Raw genomic sequence first — 16,051 nt, 5'->3', positions numbered from 1 at the left:
TTTTACTTTAATATTATTTTCTAATAATAGTTGTTTATTATACACATAGATGGCGCAACACTTCTTAAGATATCCAATATTAGTCACAGTATTTAGTTGAAATTTTAAGCGCAGTGCTTTGGCTAGTGCTCTATTAGAACTCCGGTCGAGGGGGCTGCGGTCGGCGCACTTCTCTCCGCCGCTACTTTTTCGATGAACTTGTTGCCCAGGTCTTGTCTTTACACCCGATTCAGCCGGCTGCTTCCTTTCCGACGTGTTCCTGCTCCCGTTCGCTGCTTCGCGCCGACCGAAAACACAACAAGAAGAAAAATGTCCGGCTGCCTGAGTGATCAGGAGGCGGAGAAGTGCTGTTCCGAGCCGGACCCGGCGACGCGGGGCTTCATCATGCAGCAGACCATGTACCGCATACGGGATCCCAAGGCATCGCTCGACTTCTACACTCGCGTTCTGGGCATGAGGCTGCTGCAAAAGCTAGACTTTCCCGAGATGAAATTCTCGCTTTACTTCGTGGGATTCGAGGAGTCCGTGCCCAAGACGAACACGCCGCAAGAGCGCGCCGAGTGGGCTTTCGGTCGCAAGGCTACTATCGAGTTGACGCAGTGAGTTTGTTTGTCCGGCGGTAAACACTCTTACGCGTCCCGCAGCCGACGTTTGGAAGCGCGTGCACACTTGGGAGGTGCGGAAAAATACCGCTCCGGTTACGTCAGACATTTGTTGACGGGCGTTGCGAGTTGAGCCGGGGCTTTCTGTACGATATCGCGAGCTTCGAGTGGCGGCGGAGTTGTGCGAAGTTTGCCGACGTGTTTTGCGAACGGCGCGGGTGCGCTCGGAAAATATGCCGCAAAAAAAAAAAATGTAACACATGAAGATAATGTACGCGTTCTAGCCTGACACGCATGTTGTGGAATGCACCACGCGCGTTCGCGATAACGATACACCTGCGGATGTAGATACGAACGCCTGGCCTAAAACCTTGTTTGAAAACCCGGCAGTCTCGGCGCACGCGGAATGTGGGCTATTAAGATAACGCACATTCGTTGCTACCGACCGTAAAATGTGTTTCCTGCGTGCGGCCTGCAAACTAGTTACGAAACCAACATATCCGACCTTGTATCCGCGTTATAGCGAATCTCTCGATATAGCATTACATCCATTCAAGGGCATGTTGGTGTACGCTAAGAGTAATCTCTGTGTGAGGGCAAACAGGTTATTAAGACTTTCTAACAGATGTGTAAAACTGCACCCATTTTGTGCATGTGTAGAGCTGGCTGCAATACTTTCGCTCTTGTCCTGGCACGTTGCAACATGGTTTTTTATGTGCCTTGCTTACTCTCCTTTAGCACAAACCATACAGTGTCGCGAAACAAGCATTTGCTTGACCATTTTGGGTAGATACACTACGCAGGGTAGTGAGCGTCTCTTTATACTTTTACGCTAAATTTCCCTTTCCCATTTCTCTAGCACTGCCCCAACACTGTGTAGGAAATGTGATTTTCCAACTTCGATCTGTCACGTTGGTGCTAGTTCTCAACAAAATGGATGTTCTGGCGGCACGCATTGTTGCCACATTATTGTGAATGCCACAATTCTGCTTTATTTAATGTTTAACATTCATGCTGTTGGGGGTCTTCCAAGCGAAAAGCTGCAGATCACTGGCACCTTTTCACGAATGTCACCACTTGTTTGGCAGGACGAGACAGGTTTTGTTTTTTGGCTAACATCGCTGTTAAAGGTGCCAGGTATCAGTTGCAACTTTTCGTTGAATGCCACTTTTGCACACCCTCATAAACCTGCTGTAAAATGTCCACTACCCCCTCAGAAAAGACACCAGCCAATCATATGATTATAACTACTTTGCCTACAAAAATCTGTGAATGTCAATACTTAGGTAATCAGAAGCGTGTCAATTTACTTACCATGCGACAGAAGGTGTGCCTTTCATAGTGTTGTGTCGGCAAAGTATTTCTGCTAACTGCAAAATATATATAACTTTTTGTGCGACATATGATCATAGAGGCAGGAGGCAAAAAAAAGGGGCACCTTCCCCCTCCCTCAAGCAGTCGAAACACTCACCCCCCACCCCCACCTAGGTCAAGTCCAACTAGTGCTTTCCTCCCTCCCCTCCAATGTTTCAACTCCCAAGACAAAATCCTGCCAAAAAACATGTATATGACCTACCTTATATATGGAGCTCTTTTATGCTTGTGTTACACAACATTTCCTTACTCTTTATTGTGTGCCATTTATTGCATCCAGTGTGGCCAGTTGCACCCATAAATATGAGATGAGATTTGAGACTCGCATCAATTTCTTACACCACTTGTGCAGCAACTGGGAGGATCACCCAGAAGGTGGCTATCACAATGGGAACACTGCTCCCAGAGGATTTGGTGAGTTATTGACATTGCTAGAATTGATGATGCTATCATGACACTACCATTTTGCAATTAACGAATTTCTCAATCGGGTGTGCAGGCCACATCGGCATCATGGTTCCAAATGTCGCAGAAGCATGCGCCCGGTTTGAAAAACTTGGTGTAAAGTTCGTCAAGAAGCCTCACGAAGGTGAGATGTCCTTTACAGAATGCTGAGTTATTGTTCATAGCAGAAGAGGTACAGGGTAGACGAATGTTAAAGGAAACACCTGATTTCTCTTGGTTTCACAGTGAACTAATGATTGCATAAAGGTCCAAACTTGAAACTGAATAATTTAATTTAGATAGTCCACTGTACCACGAATAGGCAAGTTTTTGAAACATACCTATCCACAAACATTAGCAGGTGATCAGGTGTACTAAAGTGAAATGCACTGCAAGCAGCTGTACTATGATCAAACGTGCTTTGATTGTATGTACTCATTCATTTTGCTCTGTAATACTGTAGTAAGAATCGTGTTTCTACGTTAAATTGAGGTACTCTGTTATTGTATCTCCATTGTAACTTGACCCTGTGAGGGATAGTGGGACGAATGTGTTTTTGCAGTTTTTTAAGTGCATCTCTGTAACACTTCCGACATTTCTGTGCATGAACTTTGCCAAAGTGTCTACAACAGAACTGGTGTTCCACTTTTTTAAGGCACATCATGGGTCAATGGCACATACATGTCCTCTTTTTCTCATAAACTAACATGTTTGGTGAAAATTATTTCATTCTATTTCTAAGAACATCATTTAGTTAGTCCACAGGCATTATTTGTATATATCATGTAAAAAAATATTGCACTCTCAAAAGCTTAATATTTTAACTTACACATTAGAATTGGCAACAACTTATTGGCTATTTGTTTCTGCTTGTTCTCTCATGACATTTAGTTTCGTTCGAAACAGCTGAGGGAATTCAGAAGTGAATTATTATGAATTATTATAACTGAAAATCAGTGTTGGGAGGCATTTCCTTTGGAAATTTAAGATTTAAAAGCACCATAGATGTTCAGTGGTTGGTTGCGATTTTTGTGAACCATCAGCATTGAAGTAAGCTAGACATAAAGCAGGCTGATTCAATTACCCGGCCCTAGCGCTTGCATTTTGATCTAATCCAAGTCATACGGAGACCATTATATATCCATTCTATCCGACAGAACGGTGCCCTCATCCATTCTGTGCTAAAATTATTGACAGCACTGCCGCTTGTGGTTGCTATTTCCACACGTGACAGTCAGATAAGCCTCAAACAATCCCGTGTGGACCCTCCTTCTCACCCTTTTGTGACATTTTGTTGCCCCTCTTCTCTCCAATCACAGAATGCATACAAAATAGCCTTTATTAACATATATTTCTCTTCCTGCAGGAAAAATGAAGAACATTGCCTTCATTCAGGACCCGGACGGCTACTGGATTGAGATCCTCAACAACAAGAGTGTCATCCAAGACGTGTTTAAGGAATGAATCGGCATTTTGTACTCCACGTGAAAGAGCCCAAAATGAGCTCAGAGTGCCTTTCTTCACATTTCTACGAACGATTTTTCAAAAAGTCTTTGATGCGCATAGCCAAGTCAAGGCCAAACAGTGCAAAGACTGCTACTGATGTGTTGACAAGATATCTTGTCCAAGCGCTAGGGAAAATTAAAAGACTGAACGCATTCTATTGCAATGAGTTGAAGCAGAAGTCGGTGTAAAAGTAACCATGCTACGTCATGTGTTCAGCTCCTTTAGGATACAGTGTAGACTTCGTTTTATACGTCACGTGCAATGGTGTGGAAGCTACGCAAGTTTGGTCTGCAGGATGTGCAAGTCCACATGTCTTAGGCTTGAATTTTTTCACTGTATAAATGTTTCCTCTGCAATTGATGCCTCTGTCACATGGCACATGTAATGTCATTCGCTATGAATGACTTTAGGCATTAATTCCATATTTGTTGTTGCTACACGGGCATAGTGACATTCACACTTAATGAGATTCGCCCGCTGAATGTGTTCACTGAACTCATGCAAGAGCGACATGTGTACTCTTGTCAACGGGTGCTTAACAAAAAATTACAAAGTTGACATCTCAAAGCAAGTGTGAATGAGATTCAGATGTTTATTCAAGGTTTTTGTTAACTTTTCGGCAACGTTTTAATATGCAACGCGATAGCGGAAGAAATGGTGCGGCAACGTTTTCAGCTACAGACTCGCTGATAGCACACACGTGTTGGACAGGAGTTTAGGGATAGTGTTTTCAAAACAATTTTTTTTTCTTGGGAAGCACCACAGTTCATTGTTAATCGCTGACGAAGTCGCAACCCAAAGAGCAGCCAGCGTAAGCAAATCTGCGTGTAGGGGCAGCTCCAAATCCCTCGTCACTTTCATCTTTTTTCAGTAGCAATCTTGATGCGCTTCAGTCGGTTTTGATGCTTCATTTGCAGCAGCTGGAGAGCTGTTAACATTTGTTTGCACTGATCATCATTCATTATGGTTGTAATTTCATGAATGCGGTCACGGTTTCAAATATTGTTGAACTGCAAGTGGCTTTAAGCTAGTCTTGTTTTGGATATGTACGAGGACTTGTTTTCTGCTGATGTTGTTTTATTGCATCGCAGTACATTCGCAATTTGTAACTTTTTCGTATCATGGCAGCCTGCCAATAAACGTTGACATCAACAGCAAATGTCATTTCACATAGCCTGTAGACCGAATACAAGATCACAATAACATTCTTTTTAAATGTCACTCGCTGCGAATGACATTACACATGTCGTGTGACAGGGGTATGACTCTAGTTGCATGCTATCAAAACTAATTGCAAAGGCCAGGATAAGAAAATAGAGGGACACTAGGCGACCCAGAACAACCTACTTACCACCATACAAGTAACACAGTATGTTTATTTTCAAGACGCAAAGCAGTTTCATTCATTACTCAGTCTAAAAATGAAAAATAAATTGCATTATGGGTGGCAAAATTATTAAACTACTGCAAGGAGTCCTTCTGGCTTCCATAGCATTGTGCTTGACATATGAACTGAGTACAGTTCACCACAGTGATGATAATTTAATAGTGGCCTAGAGAGCACCATCAGAATACATGATATCACAATGAAATGGTGTGGAACCTTCAATGAATCGTTGCTACCAGAGTACCGTCTTTAATATTTACAGCGAAAGCTTTATGAGATCACAACTGCCGGTTTTGCCACTATAGTTGGCCGCCACCACCGCCGACGCCCGCTACCGCACAAAATATAAAAAATCAGATGCGATTTGAACCTGGGTCCCCGGCGTGGCTGTCGAGTATTTTGCCAAACGGCTATGCCAGTGCTCGAAACTCTATTGCACAAAGGCCCTATAAGGCATTATGCAAGTCTAGGAATCATGTAAGCGCATGTAATATAGTGTGGCAGAAAAGTAACAATCGGGTATAGCACGACGAGCATTGTGAAAAGAGTGCATGGTTATAAGCTGCTCACGAACTATATAAGATACTTAGTAGGCTTGTGCGAATATTCGAATGAATAGTTCAGTATTCGATTCTAATTTAAACTATCGAATATTTTCGAAGTATTCGCAATGAACAAATAAGTGTATATAATCTGTATGTAACTGCTTGTAAAGATGGTTTCACTGCAGTGTAGGGGTGCTAAGCCGTGAAAACACCTATCCAGGAGAAATTAGTTTTGCCGCGAAGCCCCCTTTCAAATTTAAAGAGGCCCTGCAACACTTACTGAGCATGGTCAGAAAACGCTGCCGATAGGCAGTCGAGGCTGCCGAGAACACGCGAGGCAAATATTATAACGCAGCACGCGGCCTGTAATTCACAATAATTTTCAAAGCTAAAAATTGCTTTCTTTCCTCGGCAAATGACACTACAACCTCAAAAATCACTTGTCACAGCCAAGAAGGAATAAACGGCTCTGGTCGCAGCCATTGGCTGATTTGAGCGTGGCGCGCTCGTCGTTACCGGGGCCGCCACGGGAGGCCACCACTTGTCCAGGAGTGCACGTGCGATCGCACTGAAAAGCCGCGTATTCGAAGAAAAAAAAATGTGCTCAAGGTCACGAGATGCGTGTGACGTATTTTCTTTCGCCCTGCCATTCCTCCCTGCTTAGTTTCCAGCTGTTTTGTCGGGACGAGAAGAGAGAATATAATTGCTGCGTGCGAAAAACTTTTAAAACTCCGCTCGTACTGGACTAATTCTAGAAACTTTGCGGCAGTAAATTTGTGAGGCAACAAGCACGTTTACCGGCTCCATGGCTACTTGAAGAAGTGTTCCAGGCCCCTACAGGTCATCACTCGCACCCTATCGAAACTACTACTCAAGGTTGTTTCGACTTTTTTCGAACGAAAAAAAGAAAGGCATTTGCAAACAGACCCTATTTCGATTCAAAAGAAATATTGTGCAGGTTAGTTAGGTCATGATAAATATTCCCCTTTTTTATGTCATACATATAGTTCAAATTCGATTCGAAATCATTTTATCAAAATCACTATCCACTTCAAATTTGCTTCAAACCCGAAATCCACTATTTGTGCAAGCCTAATACTTTGTCACAATTCATCATCAGCCACGTCTACAAAGTAACTTAATGCGTTACAGACGTGTAGCGGACGCCTTGCGACCTTGTTCGCAAGAAATAAAAAAACGAGGTTTAAACAGGAATAGCACATAGGTACTCTGTGATCTAGTCAAGTGTTCCACTACACAGTCATACTATTGAGTGAACCTGTTTCGTAAGAAAAAAAAAAACACTATGCAGCATTTATATTGGCCCAGGAATTGTGTTGACAAACTTAATTCGAAGTTGGTAGTTGAACTTCTCAACCATTACAAAGGGTCCAGCCATAATTCATCTTCACACCACACAGCATCAACATTGCAGGTGTGTACCTGCGCACACTGCCTTAAATGTGGTGGTTAGTACTTTGCTATTTTACAAAATGGTTAATTATATGGCTTACCGAGTCACTTTCTGTTTCGATTTATCCTAGGTGCATGCATAAGCAAGCCATGGGGATTTTAGAACCTTCTGCTTTAAGGATTGTTTTTATTATTTCATATTGTATGTGCATTTACTAACAGTCTCTTGCTGCAAATTTCGTAGTTGGCATCCAACTTTCAAGTACATACTTAACGTATTTATATTAACACAGCTCAACTTGATACATTTGAAAACTTGACCATCCACCTGTATGGCTACTAGATTTGCGACATCTTAAACAACAGCACGACTGAAAATTCAAGTTGAAAATATAGAAATACAACATTTTCTAATATACAATACACTATAATATAATACACTACTCCAGAAAATATTTTTTCTTTATCACTCTTCGTTTACATCATGTTCACACGATGATTGCTAGATTTAGTCCCCGTGGGTATTGCCATGTCGAAGTCGAGCAGTATCCGGGCATTTCGCACGGCGATACAGGCCTGGTTGATGAAGGCCCGCACGTGACGCCAGATGGGCCCCTGCTTTTCTACGGGCAGGCGTCCGGCCCGGTACGCAAGGTCATGTACCACAGGAAACCCCGTGCCCGCGTACGCATTGGACAGCTGGGGTGAGAAGATTAGGTGCCGAAAGGTGGGCCGCCCCTTCAGAGCCGCCTGGCTCAGCAGGGCACGCTCCACCAGAACCATGCGGTCGTTGACCCGCCGCCGGTCATCCTCCCTGTCGAGCACACTCTCTTTTTATGGGGGTGCTTAAGAATTTTTAGTTGTTTTTACAGAGGGGCTGTTAACAGGTAGATTTGGTATACGCTTAATGAGTACCTGATTATAACAAAGTTGCATCTTATAAGAAAAAAAGTTTGCTATATCCAAAAATCGTTATAAAGATTATTTTTAACACTATTGCAAGGCCATTTTTCGTATATTTCGTTATATTGAAGTATCTTTAAATGTAAGGCACAATGATGACAACAGACAAAACGAAGAGCCATACACACACGTGCAGTGCCGTTTGTACAGTGCTTAGAAAAAGACAACGGTACATATACACCATGCACCGTCACAAATGATCATTGCACTGCCACCTTCCAAGTAAAATCAACTACATTTGTGATTATGAAATTGGAGCTACAATTGAATCGCGACTTTCTTTTTTGTCCACTGTCACCACAGCCCCTCAGACTTCAAAAAGTGTCGAACCAACACGCCTCCATTCCATTCTTATAAAATACACTATGCTACACTATATCCGTCACTTAACTTAGGTATCCAAGAGGGCAGCGTATGATGCATGTGCAGTGTTCACAAACACCGATGCGAAAGATTTGCATGCCCTATTTTAAGACTGTTTTATAGAAAGTTGAAAATAGGCTGCATGAAACGCACGTGTCGTACATAATCCTCTTGGGTGCTCACATTGACAGGCATGGCGTAGAGAACCCAAAGAACATTATCTCTGCAAACCATATTCTAAAAGTGCCTAATAGCCAAGCTCATATGCGTGTAGCATCGTTCACAGCCCTGCAAAGGAGTATTAGGCAACGGAGTGAAGCATTTCCGCATGTAGCGTAGCAGAGTACACCAAAGGGTTTGAAAGGGAAGTGGGGATGAGGGGGATGCAAAGGAGGACGGAGATATGGTAAACACGTAGTTCTTTATAGTATGAAAAGGGTGTGAAAGAGGCAAATGAGGATGAGTACCGTATTTTTCGGTGTATAAGTCGCGGTTTTTTTTCTGAATTTTTCGTGGGTGCGTCTTATACAACGATGCGACTTATATACATTCAAAATCGAGTTGGATGCCACGGCTTGGGTGGCGCTGTTTACGTCAAGCGGGCATCAAAATGGCGTCTACGGCGCTTCACCGCCTTCTGCAATGCACAGAAACCACATTTAAAAAGAAAGTAAGATTAACGGTAAGTTAACACCCTAAAGATAACGCAGCTATGTAGTTTTGCACAAAAAAATAATCAGAGGGGTGAAAATGTGGAGGTATTTTTTAAATTATAAATTATGGTAAGCAAGTTTGGATTTCAGAGCCACTTCCTTTACTGTCACTTCCGTCCGCCATAACGTCTTCATTGCACTCGCTGTGTCGCTGTTGCTGCGCGCGTCTCGTGTGTTGTGTTGTGCGTCGTAGCATAGAGCTGGAACCGCCGTAGAACCTCGCGAACCATGGCGCCGCTTGGAAAGCAAAGTCAGCGAAGCTATGACGCCAAGTTCAAGCTGTGCGCTGTTGAATTTGCCGAAAACCACGGGAACAGAGCAGCAGGGAGGCAATTCGACGTCAGTGAAAAAATAATCCGTGACTGGCGCAAGGCCCACAGCGTCCTCCGGACGATGAAGTCGACAAAGAAGGCCAACCGCGGCAAGAAGGCGCACTGGCCGGACCTCGAGCGTAGCCTGCGCATGTGGGTACTGCAACAACGAGCCGAAGAAAGAGGGCTGTCAACAGTGCAGCTGCGCCTGAAGGCGAAGGCTCTGGCAGCCGAGAGCAATGTTACGGGATTCAATGGTGGTCCGTCGTGGTGTTTCCGCTTTATGCGACTGAATCAGCTGGTTATTAGAGCCCGGACGACAGTGTGCCAGAAGCTGCCCGACGACTTTCAGGCGCAACTGGACAACTTCAGCTCATTCATGAGGGAGGAAGTTGCGAAGAAGAATGTCAGCGCGAGCCACATCGTTAACATGGATGAAGTGCCGCTGACATTCGACATCCCGCTTGGGAGAAGCATCGCCGAAAAAGGCCAGAAAACTGTCACGGTGAGGACAACAGGCCACGAGAAGTCCCACTTCACCGTTGTGCTCGCCTGCTGCGCGGACGGCACAAAGCTGCCTCCCATGCTAATATTTAAGCGGAAAACCTTGCCGAAGGATAATTTCCCTCCTACAGTGGTGATTCAGGCGAACACAAAAGGTTGGATGGACGAGGGAATGATGAGTGTGTGGCTTGACCGCTGTTTTTCCCGTCGACCAGACGGATTCTTCCACGTGAAGCCAGGAATGCTGATAATGGACAGTATGCGGGCACATATCACCGATATTGTCAAGAAAAAGATCAATTCAAAGAACTGTATGCCAGTGATTATTCCCGGCGGCATGACGAAGATGCTTCAGCCGCTTGACATTTCTGTCAACCGCAGCTTCAAAGCAGTTCTGCGACGTTCGTGGGAAACGTGGATGTCGGAGGGAGAACACAGCTTCACAAAAACGGGGCGCATGAGACGCACAGAGTTCGGCGAAGTGGTGAAATGGGTGAGTGATGCATGGGAGTCAATTTCTGCGAAGACTATTGTGGCGGGCTTTCGCAAGGCCGGTTCGATCCCCTGCGCGGCCGATGGCGACGTTGAAGAGTCCGATTCGAGCGAGTCGGAGGACGACAGTGATGTGCCAGCAGTACTGCAACCAGAAGTAGCTGCATTGTTCGTGAGCGACACGGAGGAAGACGACTTCGATGGCTATGAATAAACGTCAATATTTGAGGGGAGTGCGACTTATAAACCGGAAAATACGGTATGTGAAAACACAAGAACGGAGTGGCTAAAGTATCAATAAACCACTTCTGCCATGTATAGACCACTCCAGAGAAGAGAAAAAACACAGCCATGCTGGGCTGTGCACAAGAGTACAAAAACTGACATCACAGCCTCGGCAGTACATTTTGGGGGCTATGCCTATTTAGCGCCGTCCAGGGTGAATTATGGCGACACCCAGGGTGCCATCTGGGATAAGATCAATAGAACAAGCAAGGGTAGGAAAGATAGGTGTAGATAAGGAGAAGAAAAAGCAGAAGGGAGGCTGGGCTCGCCAGCGATGCTGCATATTTTATGATGATGTTTTTTTTTTTGCAAAGTTATAATTCTCTATAACCACAAACAATATGTAGCAAGCATTTTTCAGCGTAAGTTTGCATTCATCTATTTTGCATTAAAAGTTCGATGAAAATGATTGGCATCACTAGCTAGACCAGTTCTCTGGCAATCTTTTCGCATACTTTGGTTTTGTGCTGGACAAAATGCGTGTTGAGCTTGTACAAAATATGCTAAATACATAATTCTGAAGAAAAAAAATGACTAAGTGTAAAAAAAAAATTCCATTCGGTTCACCCAACCAATAAAACTTTTTTTGAGACCCACATCTGTCCAACAAAGAAACAAGCCACCTATCCATTTCTTTTCTTTCTTTGAAGCATGTGGGGTTGGCACTGGGACAAAATAAAATGATCTCCAGCACCCCCCCCCCCCCCACCCGTGCACTTTGAACTTGTGTTCCAGGTTCACCCAGTTCAGCTGGAACCAGGGTGCTCACCCTAGCGTTGCGTTTGCCAGCCACTCGTGCCACCTCACGGCTGCCTTTCCATACAGATCCACCTCCTCAAGCAGCCAGTCTGGGACAGAAAAGAGAACAAAAGTTAGCAAGAGTCAAAAGGAACAAAAAACAGCAGATTTCACAACCTACTGACACCATTCGTCGTTTCACGGGTATTTTGAAGAATTTTAAACTGGTACCGCAAATAAAAACCGGCACACTAGGACGTCAGACTCTTCAAACGTCCCAGCCCACACACGGGACAAAATGTGCTTGATAAAACCTCACTGTGCGTGTGCCCATGTCTGCCGCGCAAATGCAGTTTCCTCACTACATATTGCGATAGTAAAATAAAAGATGTGAAATCTTCGTGTCAGTACTTTAAGAGCAGGAGCTTTGCCACCACTGTACTCATCACTTCTCTTTCGTCGTGTCACCTAAGAAGCTCGTTTAACGTTTTCATGTAGCCTCTTCGAAATTACATTGCTCACCCGAAGCAATGCACCGTTGAACATAAGTTTATTCCCCATCACATAAGTTTATTCCCCATCACATATGTCATGTCCGGGCCACATGAAAGGATGGCCAACTTCTTAAGTCCCAATCTTCATGTTAAAGCAGGTAGCGCAAATCAACGACACAAGCAAGGAACAAGTACACGAGACTAGCGCTCGTCTCGTGTACTTGTTCCTTGCTTGTGCTATTGTTCTTTTGAGCTACCTGCTCTGGCATGAGTTCTTACAAACTAGCCTAGCCATTCATTGTCATAAGTCCCAATGTTGACAGAACTATAGTAACCAACATAGGGAGCCAATGTTGATGAGCCCAACGCTCTAAGTTCCAACGTTGGCAAGACATAAGAACACCACTCACCCATGGGTGCGTCATATGCATCAAGCTGCTTGCGGTACAAGGACAGCTTAGCCACGCTTTTGGAGATCTCCCGAGCGACGTTGCGGAAGTCGTAGGGAAGGATCTCCGCATCGGCGAGCATCAGTGTCAGCATCCCGTTGAAGCGAGTGCACGTCTCCATAAAGTGGTAGGTCGGATCAATCAGAGTCTCGAACAGACGAATCGTCTCAAACGCCGTGTGGTAGGCAGGGTAAGAGCCCAGCTTGAACACATTCTGCGGGAGGGCATTGCATCGTTAGTTAGACAAGCACGAACCTTTCTTAGTATTATTAGCATCATTATTATTTTTACTGTTCACCTTAACAAATCAAGATGTAACAGTTTCACATAGTTTCAAAACCTGCTTTGTTATTGCATGAAACTACTTTGTACCAATGTACTGAGCAGCAGGACTTAATGACTGGATGTTTTTAAAGGACTGACCTTGTCAGGCCGGAAGGTGAAAATAGCCGAAGGAATCCCGGCAACGAAATTGAAGGCAGAGTTGTCCATCCCTCCGTGGGTCAGGTACACCCTGGACAAAGGCACAGAGCGAGTTCTCAGTGTACATTAGCAACAATTACTGCTTTCAAAAGAAAAAAAAAAAGAAGCGCAACTCACAAATTTCTAACAACGATAGCGGTCATATCTGGATTTTATACGTCAACACCACAATATTATTATGAGGCATACCTCAGTAGTGATGGAACTGTGGGATAAATCTGACTACCTGACGTTGTTGAATGTGCACTTAACGGGACACTAAAAAGAAAGAATGAATTGTTTTAGATTGATAAACTGCACTCTGAGAACTCTAAATGTAAGTTTCATTGTCATAAGCGCATTATTAGCAGATAGAATCAAGGTTGAAGTTTCATTTTTTTTAATTTCGAGCCGTAATTTCCGCACGTGACATGAATTCTCCAATGCACTTTTCGTATTTTTGCGACAATGGCTCGATGAAATTTTCTGAGACTTCGTATGTCAAGTCTGTGGCACCCACAGATTACAATGTACTTCAATTTTATTGATTAGAAGCTTTGTAGGACCCAGTAGACGGCTTCAAAAATCGATGGTGTCATGGTGTTTGATGCGGAAATCTTATGGTGGCATCTTCACCCGCAGTTTCTTTTTGCGCGTTTTCTTGCTTACATTCAGTGTCATGTCATGTTAAGAGTGGTACTTTCAGGATTGTGCAATTGCACTTCCTTAATGCCTGAAAAAGCGTTTTGCTCTTTAGTGTCCCTTCAAATCTGAGTACACATGTTACATTGAAAAGCCGTATGAGTGGAACCCACATTGAAAAGCCGTATGAGTGGGAATCAAATCCGAATCCTTCAGTTCAGAAGCACAACACAGGCTTCTACTAGCAAAGCAAGTACCTCATTTTCAAGTAAAAGCACCATTAAAGGACACCAGGTATCATACGCAGCTGCAGTATAATAAGCTGCAGTAGTGATTAGAAGCTGCATTATTTTGGTCGCACAAGCCAGACACCACTACTTGCTCCCTTGATTGATTGACAAAGATATGGACTGACGGCGATCAATCACATGATTGATTGATAACTAGCTATCAACTTCAAACGTAATTTGCAGATTCAGTGCAGTGAATCATATTTGAACACAGACACAAACTGATGGTGATAACAAATGACTGGACAGATATAGAGGCACTGCTCACACAGGAGTAGCCAGGGGGTGCTGCCCTCCCCTTCACAGTTTGTATTACAAATGTTTCGTTCAGGGCACTTTGAATACTTCTGGAATGAACCATGCGTAAATTAACTGTAATCAAAAATACCGCTTATTTGTGTACCTCCCACAATACACAGTTAGTTTGTCTTTTGCACGAGCATCGCCCCACCTCACCCAAGCTTGGGATGTACCCAACTCCGAAATATGGTAAAGCATCATCACTGGGGAGAAAGACAAAGTACTTTTTCTTTTTCACCTGGTAGTGTTCTTTTATAAACCATATAATCCACACATTATTCATCTACACAGTGGTACATAAGTACTCTCAGACAGCGATACTTATGCGACTTCCACCACAACTGTCAGAAGAACTGCGCCTCGTGCAAGGTGCGTGCCCTCATGTGAATACAGTCTGCTCCAGCCGCGTGCTCACTTGAGTTCAGTCTTTCCCGTGGTGCCCTTGTGCTTGCGCTCGTACTCGTGCTCATAGTTGTACCAGTAGTCGTACAGAGTCTGGGTGTCGTTGAACGGCACCTGAATGGCAGCAACTCGTTCATGAGCAACGTCAACGCACTGCCATCACATTCAGAGGTGCGTCTGCATTTACATGAATTTGTCTGTACCGACCCAGAGATCAAAAAGGAGAGAGAGAGAGAGAAAGGATGGAACGAAAACTATGTTTGCCAGACAAAAAATGCTGTCGCTTCCAACAACCACCAGCTAGCCAGTGTCGGCTGTGTGCAAGCATAATATATAACAGATTACATAACTATTACATGCTTACTTACAAATGAATGTTTTTCATCTTTGGTGCATGCCTTTCCTGGCAAGTTAAAGTCAAAGAGTTCCTGGTAGAATTTTCATTATAGAAGGGCCTGGAAACTTACTCATGAAAAAGCCTTCAGGTATAGGTGCATTACCCTTGGCACAAACGAGGTCATTGAAAATTCAGTGCTTTCAGCAAGAGTCAAATCAACGTTTCAGTATCTTGCAGTAGAAAGCTGAGTGCAGTCTAGGCTAGGTGGAACTGGGAATATTGGCACGTGCAAGCCATACAAGGTTTTGGTGCAGTTATTACAGTACAAAATGAGAATATGTCTAAAAACAAATATAATTTATGTTAAAAACACATCAAGCCTGCAAGGCAGGGCCGCCCAAAAATGCCACTAATTAGATACTATCATCAGCTTGAGCCTCAACACTTGATGTTTCACCTGATCCGCCAATCACCTTATGGACTATTTATCTGTGAGGCATTCAATGTGTCTATGCTCTCACGATATAGCTTAATCACTGAATGAGCAAGTACAATGCAACAGACAGAAGGTGTGGATAGAAGATATAGTTATCTGTTTATCCGCGTTCCATTGGTTGCCCTGCCAGTTATTTTGCATAGGCCCAGAAATGTCGCCCCATAGGCTAGGCTCAAATGCAGGCATTCTTAGCGAAATAACTGGCTTTTCAATCGTGGGCAAGAAATACGCACAAGTTTGGTTGTATTCACGAGGAAGTTCTTCAGCACAGGCGAGGCGTAGGCGAAAAACATGATCCCTGCAGAATGCAAAAGAAGCAAGAGTTTACTGAGTGCTTTGCCGCGTGTATGCCACAGAGATAGCCTTACGTTAGAGCTTCACGTACGTAGTGACGACAGTGCATGTGTGGCGCCCACCAAAATTAAGTCTTCGTTTGATTCACTTTTTTTTGTCGTTAGTAGTTTCAATCAAGAAGAATCATCAATTTTTCGTGCAGTTTTCGTGGATTTGTTATCTGTAGACTTCACACGATAGTGACC

The 16,051-nt window shown here is 43.9% G+C and overlaps 2 protein-coding genes across 2 annotated transcripts in view; one reads left to right on the top strand and one right to left on the bottom strand.

Moving 5' to 3' along the window:
- Positions 1-120: 120 nt before the first annotated feature.
- Positions 121-5,085, top strand: Glo1 (Glyoxalase 1). Its single transcript, XM_037418204.2, has 4 exons — positions 121-599; positions 2,329-2,390; positions 2,476-2,565; positions 3,787-5,085. Exons 1-4 carry the CDS (start codon positions 193-195, stop codon positions 3,882-3,884), a joined length of 657 nt encoding a protein of 218 aa, XP_037274101.2. The 5' UTR covers positions 121-192; the 3' UTR covers positions 3,885-5,085.
- Positions 5,086-7,438: 2,353 nt separating this feature from the next.
- LOC119166833 (N-acetylated-alpha-linked acidic dipeptidase 2) overlaps positions 7,439-16,051 on the bottom strand; it is a 49,634-nt gene continuing 41,021 nt past the window's right edge. Inside the window, exons 13-18 of the mRNA XM_037418202.2 lie at positions 15,746-15,810; positions 14,693-14,793; positions 13,007-13,097; positions 12,545-12,797; positions 11,672-11,750; positions 7,439-8,085 (exon numbers count right to left, since the gene is read on the bottom strand). Of these exons, the coding sequence (XP_037274099.2) occupies positions 7,749-8,085; positions 11,672-11,750; positions 12,545-12,797; positions 13,007-13,097; positions 14,693-14,793; positions 15,746-15,810 (926 nt within the window). The 3' untranslated portion in view covers positions 7,439-7,748. The remainder of the gene's footprint in view (positions 8,086-11,671; positions 11,751-12,544; positions 12,798-13,006; positions 13,098-14,692; positions 14,794-15,745; positions 15,811-16,051) is intronic.

The sequence above is a fragment of the Rhipicephalus microplus genome, chromosome 6 (assembly GCF_043290135.1).
Source record: "Rhipicephalus microplus isolate Deutch F79 chromosome 6, USDA_Rmic, whole genome shotgun sequence".
In the NCBI taxonomy this organism is placed as follows: Eukaryota; Metazoa; Arthropoda; class Arachnida; order Ixodida; family Ixodidae; genus Rhipicephalus; species Rhipicephalus microplus.
The sequence above is the reverse complement of the archived record's forward strand: the minus strand, read 5'-3'. Positions and strand labels throughout refer to the sequence as shown.